Raw genomic sequence first — 27,075 nt, forward strand, 5'->3', positions numbered from 1 at the left:
AGCAAATAGACAAGAAACTTTAGGGTCTGAATTGGTAGGACGCATTCGAGATTAACCATATCAGGTTTACTATCAAACAGCCATTAAGGATGAGAAGATGCGCAAAAACGATTCGATAAACATTGCTCTCAAACCTAAACAAATATTTCGGTGTTTGCACGTAGGGTCTGGTCTTTCGCCCTTAATTGAATCGAGCGACCGCTATTCATTACCTGATCTTGTCTAGTCTAATCCATCCACAATACTCGTCTTAATCTGAAAAAAAAAGTAATAATAAAAACATGTTGAAGGGGACAAAAATGTTCGATTACTTCAAGATGGTGCTGGCTGTGAGTCAGCACGTTTTTAGCGGTAAAAAAAGGTTCGTCCGTCCGACAATTCTTCTTTGGGCCTCCGGAGGGTGGTCGAGGATTTAAAGGGCACGGTCGTTAAAAATCTACCGTCCCAAAGAGAAGAGAAACAAAATGAGAGAGGATGGAAAATTGTGAGAATAGAAAGACGACGCATGGTTTTCTCCCGTTCTCGGATTCTACTTTTATTCTCTATACATACATACAGAAAAAAAAATATATATATATTTCGTACGGTAATACGATCATAGAAAAACAGAAGACAACATTTAAAAGAAAAAAAAACATAATTAACTGAGCAATGATTTCGGTTCTGTTTCGTAAAACTCTCCTGTTTTTTTTTTTAATTCTTTCGGTATTGATATAAAGGTATACCTAATTACCAAAAACAAATAAAAAAAAAAGGAAAAGCAAAGGAAACAACGAACATTTCTCTTCATCTTTCACGTTGTTTTTTTTTGTTCTTCATCTTTCCGCATCACATAAAATCTAACAATCATTTACAGAAACTTAACGTCGGGCATCCGCCCCAATCGGTAGAAACCGTTACATAAACACACAGACACGTTAAATGAGTCACAATTGAAAAATTAAATAATCATATCGCATATGCATATTGGAGACAGATACACAAGTATTACATAAATAAGTAAAATGAACTAAGTAAGGTGAGCGAGCTCGTGTGTTGCGCGCTTATAGAGTTTTCTTCTTCACCGCCTTTTTGACACGTGGTAACGTCGCACTAGCCACCTCCTGAAAAAAGAAAATCCAATTTTGTTTTCTCAAACTACGAGTCTCGTACAAAGTCTAAATATATTTATATATAAAAAAAGAAACACCAACGAAAAATTAAATTAAATCATAAGAAAAACCAACAAAGAAAACACAAACGAAAAAAAAATCAACTGTTGAATATCTACTTGTGAACCTATTGGCTATAGCTGATGGAAATCATCATCGTTGAGTCAATGATGGATGCAGGGGAAATTTTGCACAATGGAATTTATACCTACTTTTGGATGGAAAATCAATTAGGAAAACAACGGGGATGTTTAAGAAAAAAAAAAACCTTTCTTGAGTTACCTGAAAACATTACCAGAGAATAAGTATTTTCAGAAATATTTTTCTAAATTCTTTAAATTGAATGTAAAATAAAATTTGTTATTAAATTATTGTGATCAAATAAATAAAAATAAATTCCAAGTATTTCCAATGTATTTTTTTTCTCTTCAGAATAATTTAAACACGTAAACAACGCAGTAATTACGTGTACAATGATGTGGCTGTTCGTGATGTATTCAATTTTTTTTGTTGTGTACGCGATGCCAATTTTTTTTGGTTTATTGATGATTGTAATGTGTGTGTTGTTTCGTGGCGATAAAATCTTCGTTTTAGAGTCTAAATTTAGAATTACGCAACATTGCGAAGGTTTACGTGTTTTCTTATATCTCAATTAGTTACGGAATCCATCAAGGATTTCAAATTATTAAACCCGGGCACAAATAAATTGGATTATGCTGTAGCTTAGCATTAATGCGATCCAAAGCGAAGATTAATTCAGAATCTTATTTATGCAAATCCAGACTTACTTAACTTTTTAATTTGGTTATATTGCAAGGAGTTTTATTTGCTTTTATTGTCAATTAAAAAACAAATGTATATTAAAAACGTATTTTGTCCTTTGAGAACTATTTTTTCATCTATATAAGTTATCTATATAAGTTATACAGTGGAACCTCGCATAACGAGCATTTCGCTTAATGAGCAAAATTAATTGATTAAGAAAAATGACTCGCATAACGAGTGACAATGAGAAGAGAAGTCCCTGATTGTATATTTTTGAATATGTTTCATTATGTAAGTAAAGATCCGGAAATTTTGGATCGGATTAAACTCGTTAAGCGAGGTTCCACTATATAGAACTATTTGAAAATAGAGGTGAAACTGTATATTAGTTATAGAATTATTGATTATTGGAAGCAAAATGTAAATTAGTAAATTCGTAGAATAACATGAAACAAAACTCCTGGTAAAATATAATTAAGTAAAAAAGCAAACAAAGAAATAATAATCATTATTCAGTAATATTATTAATAGAAGCAAAATATAACATAATATATGTGAAACACATAAAAGTATCATCAACTTATTGTTTCCTAATTTCCACATTAGTTAAATAAGCTAATAGTAAAAGTTACTTACAATTTTATAAATTAGTTACTAAAGAAAGCCGTATCAAAAATATTTGTAAATATACAATTAACGAATATATTTTATTGTCATATTCCTAAAACTATAAAAAAAAGATTTAGTCTTATTAACTTAAATGATAATTAGATTTAAGAGAATATAATTAAACCTATATATCATCATTTGTATTGTTATTAAAGCTTAAAGCAAAGCGTTTAAATTAACTTTAGGTAATATATTGTATGTTAGTATTATGTAAAAAAAATACCTCTGTATTATGAAATAATATTTGTTTGATAATGATGCTTGACATGGATAAGAATATGATTATGTGTATGGGTTGGTTTTGTAGCTTCAAGCATTACGAACAAAGGCAGATTTACATAAGCATATCATCTTAAGCCAGAAAATATAAAAGCAAAGATTGCAAGATTTTTATAATTGCGACTAGATTAAGATGATATCCTCGGGGAGATCAAAATTATTGAAATAAAATGATATAGGAAGTAAGTGCAAAATTTCCCATACATAAGAACTAGAGCTAATTTGTTGAAAAAGAAAATCCAATTAGGTTTTTCGTTAAATTTGGTTAAAAGTATAGCCAAAACAAGAACACAGAACGCCAGATGTTATTATATCGATTTGCCAACAACATTCACACAGCTTTATCATGCCTTGATTTGTATATGTTTAATTGATCTAGGTATCGTTTTCGAATCGGTCGTTTGTTTTATTTATTTCGTGGCGGGAGGAGTGTGTGCGAGTTCACGAACTCTCGTCGCTTCTCGCGACGTCTGTCTGGCTTTTAGATTTGATCTGCAGTCCCATCCTTCTGGGTAACATCAGCAACGTCTCCTTCAGACTCTTCCTCTGTACTTGAGGCGACCTGGACACGCTCTTCCTCCTCTTTAGCTTCGGCGAATGGCAGAACACCGCGATGCCCGTGTTCGTCGGCTTCACGACTCCAGGTTTCAGGACGAGGGTGGCCTTTATGGTCGGCGGCTCCGGGGCCGCCCTTTTGTGATACCTCCCCGACCGTTCGTCGGCTTTCGCCACATCCACACCACCATCATCACCACCTTCGGTTTCAATAGTACTATCAATCAAATTACCTGCTTTCGGAACCATCTCTTCCATATCTTTAAAGTCCTCGTCGCTCGACGAATCGGCCTGTGCAATTATACTTTTAGACTCCTCTAATTCCAACTCTGAGTTGGCCTTTAAAGAATAACGGGAGAGAAAGAAAAAGAAAACAAAAAAACAGTGACTTGAAGCGAAGACATCCCGACACATGATGGCCAGGTTTTGTTCTTTTTTTTTGTGTTATTATACAATATTGTGAAATTTGATAAAGATATTAAAGAGTACAAAATCAATTAAGATCAGCAACTCTTCTATTTTAGATTGAACATACATGAAGATCTAGGAATTGGATTATATTAAAAAAAATACTAAATAATTCAATGAAATTCAAGTTGCAAGCAATTCATTAATTCGAAACTTCATATGTTTCAGGATGATTATTTTATGTGATTGGTAATATTATTCTTGTATAAATTTATATTGTAAACTTTATTATCTTAACTAAAAGCAGTAGAAATGACTGGAAATACTGAGTTACAAATGATGTTTTTATATCCAAAATTCCTAGAACTTAAGTAAGTTATTCTGGTATTTTGCTAAAAGAATACTCACGTCGGTGGTAGCGCTTTTCTTTGGAACAGCCGTCGACCTGGTGACTCTCGTTGGCCTGGCCCTGTTCCCGCCTATGGAAGCGGTCCTCACCAATCCCTCCCGTCCTTTGATCGGATGAGTTAGAGCTTCGCCACTCGAATACCCCGAACTCAGATCTTCGGCAGACTGAACGGATACGATCGCATCCGTCCTCACGTCGATCTCCGAGAAATACATGGAAGTAGAAGGCGTCCTCCTCGGACTCTGCCTCTTCCTCAACAACCTAGGATCTGTGATCATAACATCGGTCTCATCGGCGCCTTCCTCCCTGACCCGATGATCACTCAAATCGCTCAAACTGTAACTCTTCTTTATTTGATTCACCAAACCACCTCCACTCTAAAAAAATAGCAAGTCGATATCAAATTAAACCTAAAGATAAGATATTTTCAAACAAAAGATTAACCAAAAACCACTTACATAGGTTACAAGAAAAGGCATGCATGCATATAGACTATGTGAGAGTGCTAAAAGATTAAGCGGAATTAGAAAAGAATTAAAAATAAGTTTATTTAAAATAAAAGAAATGTAATAAGGCAAAAATACATATAAACATAATTTTATATAAAATAAAAAAGGCCTAATGCTCAGTCTTCAGTTTTCTGTGTCCGCTTCTTGGTAACTCGAGTCTTCGACTTCGATCTCTTCGGCTCTTTGGTATCCTTCTTAACGCGACGACTCCTCGTCTCCGTCACTTCCATTTCGTCATCTGAATAGTATGGGGCATTCGTTTCGGTTGTGTGAGATCTAACCAAACCATCCACGGTGCTTCGAGCTCGACTCAGGAGGGAATCGGATATTGATGAAGTCATCTTTTGAGCGAAGCTCGGCTCAGGAGTGGGTTCGCTCGGTGTTATCGCGACTTTTGGCAAATTCTACATTAAACGTGCGATTTGTGCAAATAAATCGAAAGCAGGAAAAAAAAAACGAAAAAAAAACATGTTGGTTAAACGATATTAATCGGGATTAATGGGAGGCGGTTGAAGAGGAGCTGCTCGCTTACCTTGAGGGCGGTTTGCATCAACACGTTGACACCCTTTGATCCCAAATCCAAAACCTGCTTGTAACTTTGCTCTCTGGCTTTTGATATATACTCATCAATTTCCTGCGGATCGCAACAGTTGGATTAATATAATAATCATGGTCAGATGCGGCAATCACTTACTTGTTCTCTGCTACTAAGCATAGGATGTACAAATTTCCTGTATAAAAAGCTAGACCCCTTCGTGGCTGGAGACAGCAGCCATATCACCATTATTATCTTAATTTCGTAATAGAATGGAAACCTAAAAATAAAATTGCATTTCAGTGTGCATCCATCAGCAAGAAAAAGTATCTATGACACAAGCTCTGCTTAATATTACATTTACTAATCTATTTCAGTAAAATAGGTCGATGGGTTATGGTCAATCTCGTTACTTTTACAAGAAAAGCAAGTGAAATGACAACAATATGTGCGAGTTTCATTAACATCATAAATTTTCGCATATAGTAAGAAATAACAAGATACATGATATACAATAAGTTCAATTAGATTTTATGAAAGCGTTTTGTAAGTATTAAAGATAACTTGTAACAAGATAAAAACAGAGTAAAATTTATAGTAACTCGTATTATCCATATTGGTTTCTTAATATGATTATGATTAGAGTTTAGGATTCTTATGCAGTTAAGAAAAATCTGGAAGTAAAATGAGACATACCAACTCAGAAAGACATCTGTGATGGTTTCCACGCAAGTGAAGAGTGCAAAGACAATCCAATACATCATCCATTTCACCTGCAACAGAACAAAAAATACACGCATCAAATTAGTGTCAAATCATTAAGAGCGAAGGGAATTCATTTTAAGAACGGGAAATCCGTCGACGAAAGTCGGCGCTCAAGTTAATTTTGTCTAGAATTTTATTTCCTTTTGCTGATGGCTGCATACTGGAGAGTGCATTCCACCAACTTATAAATAGAATCGAGAACTTTAGGGCTGGCTGCGGCCTTTCCAACTCCGCCCGGCCGTGCCTTTTAACGCATTTCACATCCACCCGCCGCGCAAAGATCAAACGTTTACTAAAGGGAATTTCCAACTTATAACAAAAAAAAATCTTAAATTTCAATGATTTTATGTTTGTCTCGTACCTTTTTTATATAGATGAAAGTAATATTCAATTATGATAACTGTAATATTGATAATCTATCTGGTAGATAACAATTGTACTGTTGAATTATTGATTAGGAAGAGAAGAAAGCGTTTAAACTAGAAACGAGTTACCGTTAATAAATATTTAACGAAATAATGATATGAAAAGTTTCGCGTGCGGATGTCATGCTTGTGTAACAATTGCTCGGCGTTTGGAAAAAGGGGGTTGGAAAAGCCGTTACCGGCTTTTCCGCGAACTCGGACTTCCTGTAGGAGGATCGGAGGAGGAAATTACTGGCAATTATTATCGTCTACTTACGTATTCCTTGACATTCTTCGATTTCACAGCCTTGTATGATGCGTAAGCGGGGTAGAGGGTGCCGAAGACCAATCTGAAAATCGAATACAAGACCATTGTCAATGTACTGTGAGTTTGTTTGCGTTCCTTCTCAGCTGCGGAGGAGGCTGACAGGAGGAGCAGTGAATGGGGCGCGATCAGCAGGAAAACTGTTCTGAACTGGAAGATATTTCTGGCCCGGCGATCATCCTCCTCAGTGCATCTTCGTGGCTCACTTGTGCATCATGGGCATACGTGAGGATGCGAGGAGGAGCAACAGCCTAATGAAAGATAACCGCCGGCCACATGTTATGTGACTATCTCTACAAATTGATTTATTTATGGGCGACGAAGGACAATCAAACTATTGACTTGAACGCTGCGACCCGTGCCAATTGGCCAAACCGTTCAATTCCTTTAGCTGCCTTCAACAGGTAGATCAACCTACTACAACAACTAACATTACTTCAGTTTACTATACTTATGTATGTTTATATGACTTTACTCAAAGCTGTCTGCTACTTGATACTTAGGAAGTACTTAGCAATTCAAAATATTGATGTTTCTTGTACAAGTTACTTAACAAATAACGTATAAGTAGTAAAAGGTTTGAGTTCAATTTATTTTGAATCACATAAACAATAACAGTTTTTATAATTCAACTATTACATGATTATTTATAGGCTACCTTATATACCTCAATGTTACTTATAAGACCTATAGTATTAAATCAAATTTAACATAAATATTTTACATTTAATCACATAAATATGAAATTAATACACTTTTACTGGTAACATGATAACAATTTCCGAATTTAATTTACTTACTATTTCGAAAAGGTGTGATTTGTAGATGCATCAACTACTATAACATTGTGCACATAGTTGAGAACAAAAATTAAAGCTTGTGGAAACATTTGGGAAATCGCCAATAACAGATATTTCTTGTGGAGTTCGGATAAATTAATGGATTAGGTCAATGGCGAGGAAGTGATTTAGCAAATTGCATCCAATTCGAACCAATTGATATGTATGCGCGCAACATTGCTCACTCACTGGACGTTTTCGCAAAATCAGATGTAGATGACCAAACATTGGCCGTTCCACACGAACGTAACGCGGATCTGGTTCTTCGGCTTTGAAGACATCTTGTCGACTTTTTTTCTTTATTGTATTGCGACGATTGCTGAAGGATTGCTGTTGCGGGCGGAAAACGCGGAAAGTTTCTAATATTAAAGTTTGAACCGATGCCATCCAAAATAAGATCTCGGTAGCGGAGCGAGAGTAGTAGAGGAGGTCCTACCGATTTATTTATAATACTCGCATTCTACATCCATCGGACACGATTTATCCAAGAGGAGACGGCTCTACTCCTCTCTCCCGAATTCGATACATGGTGCATATTTATGTACAGTTGTTTTCCTTAACTTACTGAACATTGTTTTTGGATCATAAATCTTAAGTTTAAATAAACATTTTTTTGCACAACTGTTTCTACGAGGCACGGTCTTTGAAATTTCGCTTTTTCGTAAATGCAGAATTATATCGAAAAGCACAAATAGGATAAAATAGTTTTTAAATCTAATCTCGCCAAAATCTTCAAGTTTTATTAAAGTCAGAAATGTATCATATATAAATAATGTTTCCAATTTCATAATTTTAAAATGGCAACATTCCAGGATTAATTTTGGATAAAACATATTTACTAAACATAACTAACCACCACCAACTGTAAATTTCAATCAAAAGTATAAAACTTATTACGTGAATCGTAAAAATCGTTGTGTAAATAAGTGATAACTTGTACAAATATTTGTATTACTTCATATGCAATTTGCGAAACGTTACTTGGTAAATATCAAGTAGCAAACAGTTAGCTTTAAGCGAATCATAACATTCCATGACGTAATCTATTAAAAACATAACATATTCTATAATGATGTTAATTAAATGGTTAATCAACTGATGATAATTTCTAAAAAAAAATCATTTTGTTAATTGTATAGAAAAGTAATTTGAAAACAAAACAATAAGAAATTATAATTTTGAATTCAGCTTTCGTTTAATGGTGACTAATATAAGATTAAAATAAATAAAACTAGTTTGTAATTCCCATTATAATATATAAACAATCTAAAAAGTTCAAAAACCTTGTGTTTCCTCCAAATTTAGATTACTTCCTTAATTAACTAAATAAAAATGCAAACTTAAAAAAACAAAACTCGATGATAAATTGCTTTGTTCAGATCTATTCACAATTATGGAATGAGAGTTCGCCTTAGATCACCATAAAGAGGTAAAAGCAATCAATAAAATCACGATATCTCGAGGTTCTCGCAACAACTGCTTTTATGCATTTCCAAGAATTGATCAATCAATGTTATAAAACCCAAAATCTAACGGTTTCATACGTGATCCATTGTTCACAGCTGATTGATCATAGACATAATCGTGTATTGTCTGCTTAGACAATCATTGTTTCCATTTGTCTACCTCTAACAGTCATAAGTGAAACCATAAATGAAAACGCGTATCTTTCAAATTTCCAAACAAAATAACTTTCTTAAGAAGAAAATGTTGAGTTTAAATAAATGTTGTTCAATTTAAAAAAAAAAGTATATTTTATTGTTTGAACTGCAAATTAGGTTGGATGACCTTTAAGATTTTGTAGAAAGGTAAATAATGCACAATACATTTATAACAAAATGGTGAAGAGAAGAACGTAAATCGCAAGTAAATATCATAAAATATATTAAAAAGGTGATGTAATTGTCTCAGGAAAGTATGTAATAAAGACAAGATTGTGTCTGCAAGAAACTGATTTCATTTATTTTTAACAAGTACAAAAAGGCGATTGCCCGTCGTCCGGTGGATTCGTCGGTACGAGCCAATGAGGTCATTGATTTTGCAGATCGTTCTAAAACCATTTTCAAGGCGGCTCTTCCATAAAAGGATAACTTGCAAAACGGCGCGATATGACGAAGCGTGTTATATTTGGATCTGCCAGTCTCTTTGCCGTTGGACACAATTTTTTCTCTCTTTACATTTCATACCTATATCATATTGTTATTCAACGATAAGCGTAATTGCTTGAAACAACAACAACGTGAGATGCTAATAGGAAAAACGAGACTCCAATTCAATTTTTTCTGTTATTTTTTACGTTGGCGAACTCTAATTCATTTTAATGCATTTAACAATTCTTTCTTTATTGGGAACCCCACGCACGACAATTTCGAACCATTTAACAGTTACGAAACGCGCCGTTTCAATTTGGATTGTATTTTTTTTTTGGACTTTGTTGTTGATATGTTTTCGCACACTTTTCTTCTTTTTAGAATTAATTCTTTATAGATACAACAACAAGAACCCACGTATTGGAAATTGCGAATACAGCAGTTCTGTACATTACAAAAGATGATCATTGAGCAATCGATGCACGCAAGGTGAGCCGATGAAAGGATTTCAATAATTATATCTGATTTGAAATTTTCTTTATAGGCGGATATTTCACAAGGTTCATTAAAACTACATTCAAAATATATACCAACTCATAAATAATATCTACATATGTTAGGTAATAACAAGTTCAATGCTGAATAATCTGATTCAATAGCAGTTTTATACGGTATAAAAATAGACTATGGCAACATACTTCCTAATTATACTTTTTAAATCATTCAAATTGAATACCGAATGTTTTAATAAACTCTATGAATGCACATTGTACTTTTGAATCTACTTCTCATATTCCTATCAAAATTAACTTATTTGAACCTAATCAATAGGGTGAAAATATAGAAAGCTACTAAATTAGATCAAATGATTAATGAAATTTGAAATTATTATATAATTACACAATTTATAGATGCAAAAGGCTATCGACCAAAGTTTTTCTATCTTGAAATTTTAATCTATTATTACAAAGTGTGTTTGTTCTTTACAAATTAAAAACAATGCTCTTTTCATTTGTAATTAAATACAAAAAAAATGAACTTAATACAATTAATTCGGTTTTAATAGTTATACAAATTACGGTAATTACTAGTGAGATTTTTTTTAACATTTAACCTACTTAAAATGTATAATTGTTAAAATCCTGTCTTCATTATAAACAACAAAAAGTAGATATTAAGGTTTGTTTAAATTGTCATAATTTAAGTTATAAACATTTTGTATATAATATAACATTTGATCTTTAACCTTTGCAGATAAACTTACATCGAAATCTTAACGAAATGCGATTTACCCTACAAGTATAGCAAATTGGGAAAGTATTGAAAAAAAAAGGTTTGGTCCAATAGGACGATCAGCTGATCCTTGGCAACCGAGCATCCCAATAACGACATCGATCAAATTTCCTGAAGAAAATGACAACATCCAATTGAACTCTTCATTGCTGCTATCTCTAATTGTAGCTCTACCATCCGATGAGTGGACACGAACAAAGAAGTCAAAGGTGACAAAGGGGAGGCTACGACTCTACCATTGTGTCGCATCACAGGAAATCGTGAAACAAAAGCAATTTCGCAACATGAACAAACTGCGTGCTGCGATGGCTTTTCTGCTCTGATTAGATTGATTGGAAAGAAGCAAAAAAAAACATCAGCAGATTTTTGCTAATCAGCAAACAATAACACTAAAAAAAAATAAGTAAAGGACAATAACAGATTCAAATTTCGGCGCGTGCAAAATGCGAAATTCAAAAAACTCCTTTGCTCCAGTTTTGCTATTTATTGATTTCCACATGAACGGAACATCAATGCTGGAACTGTAAAAAAAAACGACCCTCCACCTGTACGCACGTACGCATAGTTTCGTGTCAAAGAGAAGATATCCATGGGTCACATCTTCTTTCAAAACAAATCTTACGTTCTTTGCGATATCGTTAATTCTTTTGTTTGCGTATTAATTTGAAAATTAAATTAGTGTCAATCTCGTTGGATTTATCGGAAGGATGGGTGAACTTACATGACGAGTCTCGACAGTATCGACGAAATCATTTTATAACACAAAACACTTTAAAAACTATCACTATTTTTTGTATTGGATGAATTCTATACACTATTTTCAAACCAACTACATCGAACATGACAGCTGACAGCAATCACGACTACCTTTTGTCTCCCACCATAACCGTTGGAAGGGTGGTAAACTGTAGCTAAAGAAAATCCCCGCAGTATTTCAAATGTACTATAACATTGATGATATACTGTAAAAGAAGAGACATGTTTTCAATAAAAACATTGCTTGATTAATGTATGTTAATACAACTAAAAATACAATTTGCTTTAAAAATATTTAAAAATTTAAGAATTAAGCATTCACATCTTAAACAATTAATAATGTAGCTTAAATAATAGAATCTTATTTAATTATTAGAGAAAAATGTGCAACTTCAATCTTTGATGAATACAGTTGTAAATATGAGGTTGTAATATAGACAACTTGTCAAACAATCCTATAAGAATTTGATTGTTTGACTATACTATTTATATTTTATGATTATAAGATTTACTTTTACATACTAATAATATAATCATTCATAACACAAATTAAAATTGTTGAAATATAATGAATCACTTCCAAAATCTATGGATTTGACCAAAACTTGTCAAAAAAGTTGAAACTGGAATATGTAAACTAAAAGAGTAATTACATAATACTGGAAGACTTCTTATAAGGGAAAAATAATGTATTTGACTGCTTTGTACTTGTACAGGAATTGTATCTGAACTTATAATTTATCTTTTCTATACATAAAATCTACTAAAATAGGAACGGACAAAATTTACTATTTAATTCATAATGATATTTAACATAACATAAGTGTTATAAGAAAAACAGTTTTGAAATCATCTTTGTTAACACATAATATTCATTTCTTAAACTCTTCCCAATGCAAAGATAGATTGTTTACAAACTGTTTACAACTTGGAACATTGCTAATCTTTATATACTAATTCTAATAATGACAAATATTGAACAAAATCTGAACATTAGTAATAATCCAAGTCTAGTCATTTTCTATTGCGTTTGTTGGATCCCCTGCCTTTAAGGCTTGACAGTTTTCACGAAAGATGGCGCTCGTCGTCCATTTAATGTTTATTGACAGGTGAGAAAGATATTTTACGTTCAATTTCCGTAAACAACGATTAACATTTCATTGTGATTCGCGTGCCTTTCGCTTTACAATTCCTGTTACCATTGCAACGTGAACGATTCCTCTTACGTCGATGTTTATTACATAAAAAACAACAATAATTATTTCTTACTTTATACATAACTCGTAATTACATACCAATTAGCGAAAACTGCACGTGGCTGTGCATATATTATTGTTATGCAAATGTTACTTACTGATTTACGTTGTATTTTGCTTATATTAGTTTGTTGCACGTGCGTTTCTTGGGTTGCATATGATGTTTACAAAAGAAATCAATAGTTTTCATTGGAACAAATTAAATAAAGCCAAATTAACAGATTTAAATGCTACATTTAATTTTTGTATAATAATTAATTTTAAATACTTAGAAATTTTTGTTTTAGTTGAAACAATTTGAAGGCAAACGTAATTTTGTTATTTCATGAAATGCATGTAAAATTAAATAGTTGTTAATTATAAAGATATTAAATAAAAAATTGCATTTTGCATGAAATTTGTAATAAATTTTGTGGAGATCCCTGCAATAGGAATTGTTACTTTTCAAGCCATTTTGATAGATGGCGCTGACGGTTTAGTATTGAGCGTTGCGTTCCAGAAGTCTAAAAAATGTTGCAACAAACTTATATATTTGTCATTTCTGATAATTTGAATTCTTTAATTATTATGTCATTATAATGCAATAGTATTGTTTGAAATATTATAAATTTAAGAAATGTTATGTAAAATTTTTAGAATGTTATCTGATTACATTTCATGTGTTTCTTTCTTTTAAGGATGGAGTTGTTGCTGGAATGTAAGAATATTTAAAAAATAAACAACGATAGTTAGTTCAAAGCCAACTTAGAAATGGTTACTATACATCACTAAGCTACATAAACTCGCGCGATGTTGGATAATATTAGAGGCCATTAAAAACGCTGATGCAAAAACGTATAAATAGATAAAAAAATGTGTTTGTAGTGAGAACATTACATAAATCATCTTTTCAAGTTCAGGCCAACTTATAAATACGTTGCATGTTTTCAAGAAAAGCTTGATTTTCCAATATATTAAGCTTTACTTTGATTGATTATACTTTAGTAGGAAAATATTAAGATAGTTTATTTAAATTTTGTTTACGGAATGCTATTATCTCGAGAGGTAGTTGTGAAACTTACATGTTATTAACCTAGTTTCATAACATACTTTAAAGGTATTAACCTAATTTGAGAATGATGAAGCAAACAAAGGGAGAACTATGCCAAATTAGTTACTATCCTTATGGAATAGCTCTTAAGAATCGGCTTATAAACAATAATGCAGGAATTCGCATAGTACCATAAGGATTTATTAAATTAAATCTCTGTTAATGAATTTGAATACTCAATGAATATGCATTTCGGGTGGAATTTGAATATGAATGCGAATACAACCCTAAGAGACATTCGTATTGTGGGTCAGAGACCCAACGCATCGGGCAGATTTATATGTATACGTAAATAGCGACGGGGTAAGAAATATTTTTAGAGAGATTTCGGAGAGCTGAAAGAAGTAGGAGATGAGAGAAAGACTGGAGGAATTCGTCTGCGCCTTTCATCCGGCCGCGTTACGTAACTCCAGTTCAAAGAGAGCGCGCGCGTTATGCAACGAGCTGCGGCGGCGGCAGCGCGCGCGTTATTCTCCCACGTGGTTCCAGTCGGATTCCCGAAACGCCCACGTCTCTGTCTCTAATGCAATTACCGTCGAAAACCCTATTACTCTCGAAGAATTAGCGGGTTTTAATTAAAATCGTTTCGGAAACCGAAGATTGGCTGAAATGCACTGAATGCACAAAAGAAGTAAACGGATCATGTGCAGATTTGTGAAGATCATAAAACCAATAAGAACATTTCATTTTTTTTCACAAATAATTGAAGTGAAATTAGCTAAAACTTTATAATTCTTCATTGTTTTACTATATTGATATAAAAACCAATTATTTCTAGTAAATAAGTACTAAATTGTAGTGAGCTACAGATTATATTAGTTTAAAATGAAATATAATATGAAATTCAAAATTTTTGAAATATTTCTTGACAATATTATATTGAATTATTAAATTTACACAATTTTTTTTACAAAAAAACACAAATTTTACTGTTTTTTAAATAAATTCAGAAATACTTCTTAATAAAATTAAATGAATTATTAAATTCACAGACATTTTTATACAAAAACACAAATTTTCTTGTGTTTTAAGAAAATTCTGAAATAATTGTTGATAATAAAATTAGTAAATGTACAGTTTTTTTTTTACAAAAAACACAAATTTTACTGATTTATTAAGTAAATTCGGAAATACTTCTTGATAAAATTAAATGAATTATTAAATTCACAGACATTTTTATACAAAAAACACAAATTTTCTTGTGTTTTAAGAAAATTCTGAAATAATTGTTGATAATAAAAAAATTAGTAAATTTAAAGATTTTTTTAAGGAAAACACAAATTTTACTGTAAATTTTTAAGTAAATTCAGAAATCCTTGTTATATATTTGAATGATATGAAGATAATAGCATTAAAAATGGTTAAATTAAACTCTTAATTATTTTAATTAAAAACTTTTGAAAAGTCGTATAAATTTGTATAATGAATCAAATGAAGAGGGATGAAATTAATTATGATTGAAACTTTAATTAATTGTGTATAATAAAAAGATATATGGCAAAAAGTTAATGGAATTGAAAGAAAATCTGTTTGACTGAATTGAAAATATTCCAGCTTTAGAATTATCTATAAAATAATTAGTTTCTTGTTATTAAAAGATCAGTTTATATAATTATAACAAGTTGGTTAAGGATTTGCATGAATTATAGATAGAAACAAGTATTCATTCTATACGATTACATAAACCAATTAAAGTTAAAATATAGAAAATTATTGTTTATAAGAATTCTTTTACAACTGTGTCGTGGATTTATCTGTTGTTGTCTTGTTTCCTTCACGAGTTTTGCAGCCTAATGATGCATTTCACCTGCAACCTCTCAAGTCCGTCGCGGCGTGCTCTTTAAAGAGTCAGTTGGAGTCGTGATATATCGTGACTTTTATAACCGATATCGTCACTCCGTAATAATCGAAAACTGTGTGTGTGTGTGTATTTCTATCTATCTGATACTTAAAACGATTTCACAAAACCGCGTTCCGACAATAATGTTAAACATAATAACATAACGCAAGAGGAATATGCGGATAATTAGCGTGAGATGCCCATCTTCGGTTAATCAGACAACTTAACACTTGAGTGGATTGTTTGTTTGTTTCTGTGTGTTTGTGTATAAATGTGTTGAATTAAAATTAATGAGTGATTTATTTCGCAGACGACGCCGGAATTGGTGCAATTACACTGGATAATTTTATCATATGTAAGTGTTTTTATTTCAATTTACTTTTTTTCTATTACATTACAAATACAAAAATTTGGACACTCGATTTCACAAAGTTTACTCTTTGACTTAGTATGAAATTAGTAAAATTTACAATAAACTATTGAGCAATAAATCTTCAACATTAAGAAATATTTTCTTTTTTTTATATTCTATTATTTTTTATTAACAAAATGTATAGCTTAATTAATGAATCATGCGGTGAATTAATATTGAGTTTGCAGTTTGCGAAATGGGAAAGTCATCTCGTCGAGTGTTTGTAAATGAAGAGCTGGTCCGTCTCGTGGAGTGTTTTAAATATAAAGGATTTAGCAAGTGCTATTGAATAAGTCAATAACTAAAACGGTGTGTGTGTAGGTTTCGGTGCATTCATAGACGGTGGGCGTTAATTACTATTGGTTTACCACAATAACTCATTGCATCACTTGCACCTCAAAAAAAATCTATTCTCGTCGTTCTTCCATTATATTTATTTATGTATAAATCGTATCATTATATATTGTTAAAATTAAACTCATTTTATTGGACATTTAGTGAAAGAATTAACATTAATCATAGATTTTTTTTCAATACTCAATTAATTAATTTATTTTAATATTCTAGTTTTTCAGTTATTTAGAAATATTAATGAAATTTGATCAGATAAACTATTTTTACAATTTTGATGGACTTTTCGTATTTGATGGACAATTTTAATCAAGCTAATTAATGTTTAATTATGAGGTGTAAATTGGTTAATTATTTAGATTATTGTAAATGTCTTGTTAAAATTTGATTAATATTTTGATTATACAACTTCGAAATAGTAGAAATGTGGAAAAGAGGAAAAATATGTTATCAGCACAAGAAATACATTTAGAATTTTGTTCATTTTTTTAAATTTATCATATTTTCTATCTTATATTTGTTTTTTTTTTGTATTTGTACAATAAATATATTGATAATTATAATATTTTGTATCTAATGATTTTTCAATATTATCAGTATAACAGCAAAGATACTATTGTAATTTGATATGCTTGAAATAGGATTAGTGCTAATGATGTTATAGATAAAGTCTAATCATGAGATATGTTAGTTTTGGTTGATGTTTTGGAAGAATAAAGTTATGAAGACGTGTTAAAAATGTAGTGTTAGTATTTTATTTTATATTCCGGATATCTTCAAGATAGTAGTAATATGAAAAATGGTATAATAACCATGAAGTCTAAGTTGTAGTAATATTTTGATGTTGAAGTTTTAGACGTGTAGGATTTTGTAGAAAGACGTGTTAAGGATGAAGTTTAATGGTGAGAAGTTGTTTATGATCTAGTTATTATGTTGTTGACTGATCATATTTTTAGATGTCTTTAGCAGAGTGAGAATATGAGGATAAACGTGTTAAGGATGAACACTTAAAACGAGCTGTTTGTTTTAATGTTGAATTGTGCGATAGTTCGAAGGATCAGAGCGTTCTGGTTTTGGTGTTTATGGAGTTCGTAATGAAACAGGCTTGAAGATGATGAAGTCAGCTCTGCCCATAAGCAGACCCAGTGCTGGAAGAGGAGAGTTAATTAGATGGTCGCAGAGAGAGGAGGATGTGGGTAGGAGAAAGAAATGTAGGTTTCGGGGTTTTCGGGGTCGCGTAGGTCCGTATCTCTTTGGAGGGTTGGAGGTTGTCTGCGTGTATGTGTGTGTGCGAGAGTGACGAAAAAAAAAATTACTGAAAAGGGGGGAAGCCCCGGCGTTGCCTAGATGGAGTTTCTCCTCCTCGCAGGGAGGAATGTTTACGCGGCGAGGCGGCACGAGCGAACGAGCCGAGCGGCTGCGAGTGTTTCCTTTCAGGTTGGCCTGTGCGCTTCGCCACAGCGAGATTGAAAATCTTTACATGCGTAGTGCCAGAGCGCTATATATTATTTTATGTGTGGAACAGTTTTTTGGTTTTCGTTCGTTCTGTAGAACTACAGATCTACGTGAAGATCTACGAAGTAGTAGTAGTTTTTTTTTTGGTTCGTTTCATCTTGGAGTTCGGATAGTTTGATCGAGTTCCAACGGACTTGTGAGGGGGTGTAGCCAAGAGGAGGAAGACGATGTGACTTGAGGATTGTTAGGATAACAACATCCTTTTCACGAAAACCTTCTTCGACGACTTTTCCTCCAGATGGATACGATGAGTGTGTGAAGTTGATTGTGCTTAAGAGTGCTGCTGCTGTTGTTGTTTTGTTGATGGTTCGATCACGGTGATGGCATATAAGTCTCGTGAGGAAATCGTTGGGAAACGGTTCCTGTCTGTTGTCAGTGGCTTTACGAAATTGAAAATTGGAAAAATTAGTGAGTGGGGGTGGAGGGCAGGTGTTATTCGCGCCGCCACCCACAAGGATAACAATCACAAGGATCTACAGGTAAACACATCAAACTATTATTTACAACTGTAAAATTACTATCATCATCATCATTGCAGCATTTGCTGTTTGTATTCTACTGCTGCAACGTGCAGAATTCCCATGCGAAAAAGGGGGTGTGTACACCGCGCGCTTTCTGACCAGAGAACACGTTACTACTGCTCTTCTCTATCTATCTATGTACACTTAAATCCACTCACTGCATCATATAGAAGATATATATATTCATTCCCATGTTATTTACAAACGTAACTTTCCGGTTTACTATCCTGCACTACTGCAAAGTAAATACGTCGTTTCTTGTATCTATCCAACGCGGATAATCCAATGGAATGCGACATACTTTGAGAACGAACTCGTGCCTCTCCAATTATGTTACATAAAAGTTTTCTAAGTCCTATTTTCTATTTATACATTTACTCACTTGCACATTTTATCCAAAAAAAAAAACATCATTATCTTCAAATATCAAACAAATTCATTCATTTATTACAATTTTAATAAATAAAACATACTTATATCATACAAATACTCATATTTTATGAAATTTCAGTCAAATGAAATTTCGTTAGTTAAAATTACATAAAGAAAACTTACAAACAAATATCAAAATTTATAATACAAGATTGAACTAATCTAATAAGAATTCCATTTATTTATTTTTACTAAAATTTGTGTAAATGTAACATTTTTATGTTATTTGGAAAAAAATATTCTGAAATATGAGAAAATTAAATAAGAAAATAAAAATTGAGATTGTGACTATAACTATGATAGGTTTCAGTAAAAGTATATTGAATTTATCGTCAATTTCTAAAGTAATCCACTGGGAATAAATTTTATATTTTAACATTTGCTAAGTTTTTTTCTTGAAATTCAAGCCGATACAAGAAGTTTTATAGTTTGTTGATGGGATCCTCGTTTAAAAAGAGATTTATGTCCTCTCTTCGTAAAATGTCTTATAAAAAGATCGGTGTTTTTGAGACGCGAGAGTTCTTCATGTGTTTGTATACAGTTTTTAGTTCGTATTCCATTTAGTTTTGATTCTCTCATCGATGTTTGTTTTCTTTATCAAATTCACGTCAACATTTCTAGTTTAACTTAACGTTTGTATTCAGTTTTTAAAGTTGAATTTAAGTCTATAATTTAATTGTTTAAAATATTGCATTTTGCAGTTTTTTTTCAATTTACATTGGCTAAAAGTTTGTGAAAATCGAGAATAATTAGCAAAAAGTTCATGAAAATCTTGAATAATCTATAATAAAAACATGAATTTCTTAAAATAATATAATATCAATGTATTAATTGTTCAAAGCTAGTTTTAATATTTAAATTTTATAGATTTAGAACTATATTAAATTGTTCTAAAAAAAAAACGATTTTACCTCGATACCTCGAATAGTGCGGGTTCAATTAACTGTTTGAAACCGCACAAATCGAGTACTTTAAAAACGCGTAAAAATAAAGAGAACACAAAGAGACTTGTCTGTAAAGAGTAAAAATAAATTTGTGCACTATAATTTTGCTCAATTTAGATTGTTTTGAAACTGTAATATAGAGAATCCGCACTGATCGAAGCCGCATTATGTGAGGTATTGCTGTATTTATATATTATAAACTAATATTTAGGTTTTCAACAAATTTGAACAATGTATTTGTAAAAAGTGTATTATTTTTTAACAAACTAGTAGAAATTATTATCTAAAAATATGTATAATTATACTTTACTATAATTATAATACTTAAATACAAAATTATATTTAGCTTTTATTAACTACAAGACAGTAAAATTTGTTCAGCAATTATACTTAATGATTTTTTTTAGACTTGAAAAGTACAACATCTCATATTTAAGTTAATTAGTACTTAGACAAGTATGTAAAATAATATTGACCTTTTAGCTTGTAAATACACTTAAATGTTATTAAAAGAAAACACTTCTTGTGAGAACAAGTTATAAGCGCACTGCAAAATGATTTTCTTCAAAATACACTTGATGTGTAATTACACGAACATCCAGCAAATTGAAAACGAAACGCGATTAAATACAAAAAAAAAAATAAACATGGATAAATCAACGTGGATTAACATTAATAATAATAATGATGGGACAGCGCTGCAATTTATCCGCATCCGAGTGTGTTTGAACGAGGATTTGCATGCGTTATATAATTAAATCTTTTCCCATTATATTATTTACATTTCATTTTACATAATACAATACGCACGTATATACGCATGTTGTTTATCGAGCGCACGTTTCCGATAAATCGAATCGTTATTGTCGATGTGCAATTGTCTCATCATCGCTGATTAGATTAAAATGTTACGTGATTTTATTACGCATCGTATTTGCACGTCGTTCTCCAAAATCAACAAGGCTGTTTGTGTGTATCGTTTATACTAAATTTATTTATTCTGTGCTAAAAATAATTGATGCGAGAGCTAAATTCGAAATGCAGCGGAGTTTGTTTAACGATTTTATTTTTACTTCTTCCTGCTCAAAAGAGAAAGCTTTTTGCAAAAAAATATGCTCTTAAAACACGTAAAACGAGTGCACGTGATGCAAATTTCATCATTTACATATGGGCACATATATGCAGCAACAAAGTGTTTAATCGTTCTCCACTATTTCAATTTTTTTTACCTCTTTCTTTTGCGTTTATTTGAAATTTAAATTTACCATTACCATTTGTAACCGCTAATAAATTTATAAGCAAATTGTAGAAACTTATCTTTATAGTTTATGGAAATAAAACGTTTTAAGAGTCGAAACTGAATCATTTCTTAATGAAATCTTTATTTTTTTATATTATATAATTCACGATATTTTATTCAATTTTTATTTATTTTTTGATGATATTATTATATTATTGAACTTATAAAATGTTGTAAAACTTCTAAAATCAGAATTTATTATTTAATTCACGATATTTCTGTCATTTTCTTTTATTTTCTGATGTAATTGAACTTCTAAAATCAGAATTTATTAATAAGTATATTGAATTAGTAGAAATTTGATGATTTGATAGAAATCTTCGATTTATTTCTGATATTATATAATTCCCGATATTTTTGTCAATTTTTATTAATTTTCTGATGTAATTGAACTTCTAAAATCAGAATTTCTTATCAAATATATTGAATTAGTAATAATTTAATGATTTTAAAGAAATCTTTAATTTATTCTGATATTATTTAATTCACGATATTTCTGTTCATTTTTTAATTTCTGATGTAAATGAACTTCTAAAATCAGAATTTCATAGTAACTATATGAAATTAGCAGTAATTCACTTACGAACTAGTTCTGTTCCAAAGGATTGTTCGTAAGTCGGGGGAATTTTAAAAATTTCAAAATATACTTACCTTACCATACTTTGTCATGGTTCTTACTTTTATATATGTTAAATTCCGTATTACTGACTACATAAATTTGAAAAAATAGATTAAAATAAACAATATACTTACTTACAAATACTTTTCAATGTAGACATCACAATTATTTAATAAAAAAAACAATAAAAGAAACAAATTCAATAAAACAGATAGTACATGTAACAAGTTAGAGCTTTTAGAATTTTGTTCGTGAGTCCGGGAGTTCGTTAGTCGGGGAATACCTGTATATTGAATTAGCAGAAGATAGAAATCTTCTATTTATTGTGATATTATTTAATTCACGATATTTCTGTCAATCTTTTTTTTATTTCTCATACATTTGAATGTCAAAAATCAGTAAGAATATTGAATTAGCAGTAATAATTTGACAGAAATCTCTGTTTCTGATATAATTTTAGAAATGGTTTGAAATAATAGTGAATTTCTATAATAATCAAAGTATAAAAAAAAACTGAAGAAATAACATTTTCATTTGCCAATAAATTTCTATGTATAATTCACAACTGTCATCTTTGCAGTACGTTTTTCAAGTATTTAAATAGAAATCTTTATTTTTCTAATATAATCGAAGACTGTTACGATTTTAGATTGTCCTACAGACAGTATTGAATTTATATTCAATTTCTAAAAGAATCCAGTATAAAATACGAAGAAATAAGTTTTTTTCCTCCAGTCTCACTATTCATGCTATATTTTTCAAGAAATTCAAACTGAAAAAAAAACAGTTTTATATACTGTGATTGGAACATTTATAAACTGTTGAAGGAAAAGATTTATGGACTCTCCATACATTTTTACGCTGTGAATTCTTCTGGTGTCTAGATACATTTTTTTTTCTAACTTCCTATTTTTTTCAATTCCAATTTCTGCTGTGTTTTCTATATCAATTTAAATGTTTAAAGTATTTACATTCTTCATTAATAAATACAGTTTTTAATTAATTTTTATTGTAGTTAACAATATTAATGAGTTACTTAAGTCTGTAGATAATAATTAATGAATTTTATACATACTCTATGATTATTATCATTGGCACCTCAAAAACTATGCGAGGAATTATATAACAGTCTGTATGTTATTTCGAATTGTTTAATTTTAGCTTGAGATTATATTAAGAAATTTGTGTCGAATCAGAAATTTTCCAGACCGAATTTCTTGTTTGTTCATATAAATAGCTTTAATCCCATAATTCATTTTTGGATAATAATACAAAAAAAAATGAAAAAGAAAAAGAAAAAAGTCGATTTTCCTTCACTAAAACCCACTTTAATATACTTTTCATTGATTTCGAATGTCCTTCAAGGAAAACCCATTTTATTGTTGGCCAACGGTATTGCGTAACATTGAGATATTTATTTATATATTCAAAAGTAGCAAGCAGAAAATACCGTGTTTCTTAATGAGCGGGTAAAAAAAATATAATTTTTTAGGGGTTTTTTTACTGGAAAATTATTATCGTTCGACCTCCCAGAAGAGAATGCTGTGTATTTATAGAAGAAAGCACGGTCTTTGTGTACGCTTTGCAGAGAAGCGCGGCAATCGAAGTTACTGCTACAGCCGGATCGTAAAATTTAACGCCGAAAAGAACCACGTCTTCTTGTAGTTTTTTTGTTTTTTTTTTGGGAGATTTTCTTTGATACGGGTGGAATGCACAGAGTTTATTTAATAATGTAAAAATGGAGCGCGTTCGGGCGGTCGGTAAACATACAGCCTTGGTTTATATTTACATCCTGCAAAAATGTACGTTCAAGTATAAACAGCCTCTGAAAATTTTTGAGTATTAAACGTTTTCATACCAACATATTCATAAATTTCTAAATATTTCTTGAATAGATTTACTTCTGAATATATTACATTAACTTAATACACTATTACTGTTATAATGACAGATTTTCATTAGGCTATATCCTATACATTTCATAACATATTTATGATCTAGTGTCATAGTGACAGACCATATTTATTGACAGCAAATTGAACCAAAACGTAATACCATTAGGTTATAACCTATAGATATACATTACCTTAATTAATCTATAATCTAGTGTCAATTTCATTGAACTAATATCTAAAATACTGTTGTCTTATAACCTATATACCTCAAAATAAATTTAGACTTGCATCTAATGGTGTAAGAATATATACATATACTATATAGCTTGAGAAAACCACATTAAGAACATAAAACTTTCTATAACCTAGTATGTTTCAGGAATTTGAATAGTTTCACTTGCACCTTAATCTACACTTGAATATGTTATTTTCTTATAACTTGAATTTTCGAACATTCTTTACATGCAACAAATTTGATGACAATTTCGCTATTAGAACATTCTTTACATGCAACAAATTTGATGACAATTTCGCTATTAGAACATTCTTTCAAATATTTCAAATTTGGTTACAATACTTCAAATTTATATAAATTCTGGTATTTGCATATTTTTAACAGGTGTCAAATTTGATACAATACTTCAAAATTTGTATACTTTCGGTATTTGCATACTGTTTTAAATGTGTCAATGTAATGACAACACTTGCAAATTTGACAGTTGAAATGCACAGGACGTTCTCATAACTCCTATTAGAATTTCCATAAAACCAGACCAAAGCCTCGGTTGATCAATCATTTACTTGTATTTGCATATTTTTGACAGGTGTCAAATTTGAGTACAATACTTCAAATTTGTATGCATGTGATATATTCATATTTTTGACAGGTGTTAAATTTGTTTACAATATTTTTTTAAATGTGTCAACTGTAATGACAACACTTGCACATTTGACAGTTGCAAATGCACAGGACGTTCTCATAACTCCTATTAGAATTTCCATAGAAACCAGATCAAAGCCTCGGTGGATCAATCCTTTACTTGCATTTGCATATTTTTGACATGTGTCAAATTTGAGTACAATACTTCAAAATTTGTATACTTTCGGTATATGCATACTTTTGTAAATGTGTCAAATGTAATGACAACACTAGCAAATTTGACAGTTGCAAATGCACAAGACGTTCTCATAACTCCTATTAGAATTTCCATAGAAACCAGATCAAAGCCTCGATTGATCAATCCTTTAACGCCGTTTGCCTTTTGTTTATTTCTACGCGTAATTATGCGTTCCGTGATGAAACGAAGGTAAAACGTTGTGTAAACTCTCTGTATGCAGTTGCGTAAGGACAATTATTGTGTGCGAGATAACAGAGGAGGCCCGCCGTAATTTCTCTAGTTCGGGATTGGTAAAGTGGATCGAAGCTAGTTTTTTTTTATATATATATATACATTTATTAATCTATCTCCGTCTGTATCAGCGTGCGTGGATGCTGTATGTGTTTTTTTTTGGTTTGTATATATAATTCGAGTCGAGTGGGTATATATCCACATCTATCTAGAAAACGCGTGGATCGGATTGGAGAGCTTTGGAGTGGTCTAGAGAGGCAACAGCACCAGCACCTGTTATTTTTGGGCAGGTCCGATTCGGGCGTTGCGTTGCGTAACTTTAGGCCGTTTGCGTGTGTAGTACGCGAGTGTTTGTACGTATATATATATATAAAATTGTGTGTGTGTGAATGTGAGTATACGTAGGGATGCGAGTATGTGGCTTGGAACCGTTCGTTCCTCGTGGCGAGCTCGCAGGTCGATAACCTACTCAACTGATCCACGCTTCTAGGCTATCAGAACGTGGACCCAATATCATAGCCATCATCATCCAACCATCCTTCCACCCATCCATCCATACATCCAAGCACCACCCGAAACGCACTCGACGTACTCGTACACACACACACATATTTCCTTTTTTTTGCTCCTGTTCCTTTCAGCCACAACATCCATTGTGCACGCTCGAATACCGGAAATATAAATTGCCGGACGTGGAAAAGCGGAACTAAAGAGCTTCTCTGAAAAATGTGGAAATAAAAATAAATAAACAAGTACACTATGCTTCGAACAAATGAAAAGATTTTCAGAGTCCCGTCAATAGTCAACATTCATTGTATAGAAAGAACTACACAGCAAAAATAATCTATAGGATACAAACTGAATTCCTGAAAAAAAAAACTATATAATCACGAATACTTTTAATTAAAATTTACTTTTGTTATTTATCAATCGAAAATTGAAAAAAATAAATTGGATAATTAATACATAATTATAAGAAAACGGACTGTTTCTTGTAAAAATATTATATAACTTTAATATTGTTCAATTAATGTGATTTGTTCTAGATATGAAAAATGAATGAATTCATGAAAATGTTGTCATCACTCTATAGAAAGTACATGCATCATTAATTATTGCGTAAGTGAACACGAAACGAATACAAGATACAATAAAAAAGTGACAGATCGAAGTCTTCCTGCCTATTTACGTCATGCTATCAACAGAAACATTATCCATATTCCAATTACGCAACGTTCTGGAAATCGAATATTATTATTATTGAGTTGCATTTCTCAATAATAATCATCGTCGTTTTGTTTCGTTAATTTCTCGCTTCTTTTCTACGACACAAGTTTCAAAATCTTGCACGAATATTGATTGAGTAAATGTATGGGTATTTTGTAATTTTGTCTTTTACACGTAAAATGGGAAAGGAATGATTCAGGTCAGTTTATACATGTTTACTTGCGACGTAAAAACAGCAAAATTGTAACATTTATAACTAGATAAGTTTTTTTTTTATTTGTAAGAACTTATCAATAATCCATAAATATAAATGCAATGAAATAGTTCAAATTTGTCCATGATTTTTTTTTAAATTTGTCTTTTTTTTCGTAAAATTATTTGAGTCCGTTCCTACAAAATTAATTTAAAATTTCGTATAAAAAATCAAACTTTTAATAGAAATATTGATTGTATTCAATTTAATCTCAGTAAATATTGATTTTGATAAATATGTACGTAAATAGAGAAACAAATATTTTTCAGCCTGTAAAATTTTATAAAAAATTTTGGAAATATATAATTTTCTCATAATT

General features: G+C 31.2%; 2 protein-coding genes and 1 long non-coding RNA gene across 6 annotated transcripts in view; 2 read left to right on the forward strand and 1 right to left on the reverse strand.

The window, feature by feature from the left end:
* Positions 1-506: 506 nt before the first annotated feature.
* On the reverse strand, positions 507-11,895 carry LOC108558965 (receptor expression-enhancing protein 1). 4 transcript variants are annotated; one of them, XM_017916071.1, is made up of 8 exons: positions 11,718-11,893; positions 6,727-6,799; positions 5,977-6,053; positions 5,440-5,560; positions 5,278-5,379; positions 4,236-4,613; positions 3,653-3,758; positions 507-1,103 (listed from the first exon to the last, which is right to left on the reverse strand). In XM_017916071.1, exons 1-8 carry the CDS (start codon positions 11,747-11,749, stop codon positions 1,093-1,095), a joined length of 900 nt encoding a protein of 299 aa, XP_017771560.1. In that variant the 5' UTR covers positions 11,750-11,893; the 3' UTR covers positions 507-1,092. The 4 variants fall into 4 exon arrangements, with proteins under 4 accessions (XP_017771560.1, XP_017771585.1, XP_017771577.1 ...); XM_017916096.1 differs by lacking the exon at positions 11,718-11,893 and adding an exon at positions 7,803-8,002; XM_017916088.1 differs by lacking the exon at positions 11,718-11,893 and adding an exon at positions 7,575-8,000.
* An 876-nt stretch (positions 11,896-12,771) lies between these two features.
* LOC108559031 lies at positions 12,772-16,866 on the forward strand. Its single transcript, XR_001890923.1, has 3 exons — positions 12,772-12,861; positions 16,249-16,293; positions 16,539-16,866. It is a non-coding gene; the product is annotated as an uncharacterized LOC108559031 (long non-coding RNA).
* Positions 16,867-18,108: 1,242 nt separating this feature from the next.
* Positions 18,109-27,075, forward strand: part of LOC108558856 (probable JmjC domain-containing histone demethylation protein 2C) — a gene marked incomplete at its 3' end in the record, with an annotated part of 105,700 nt that continues 96,733 nt past the window's right edge. Inside the window, exon 1 of the mRNA XM_017915891.1 lies at positions 18,109-18,695. Within this exon, the coding sequence (XP_017771380.1) occupies positions 18,537-18,695 (159 nt within the window). The remainder of the gene's footprint in view (positions 18,696-27,075) is intronic.

The sequence above is a fragment of the Nicrophorus vespilloides genome, unplaced genomic scaffold (assembly GCF_001412225.1).
Source record: "Nicrophorus vespilloides isolate i.1.1-1 unplaced genomic scaffold, Nicve_v1.0, whole genome shotgun sequence".
Classification (NCBI taxonomy): Eukaryota; Metazoa; Arthropoda; class Insecta; order Coleoptera; family Silphidae; genus Nicrophorus; species Nicrophorus vespilloides.

Coding starts and splice junctions, on each gene's coding strand:
- LOC108558965 (XM_017916071.1), bottom strand. CDS start 11,749: ATGATTTCGTCGATACTGTCGAGACTCGTCAT. Junction 6,054..6,726: donor CGAAGAATGTCAAGGAATAC/GTAAGTAGACGA, acceptor GTTCTGTTGCAG/GTGAAATGGATGATGTATTG. Junction 3,759..4,235: donor AGAAAAGCGCTACCACCGAC/GTGAGTATTCTT, acceptor TATTCTTTAAAG/GCCAACTCAGAGTTGGAATT.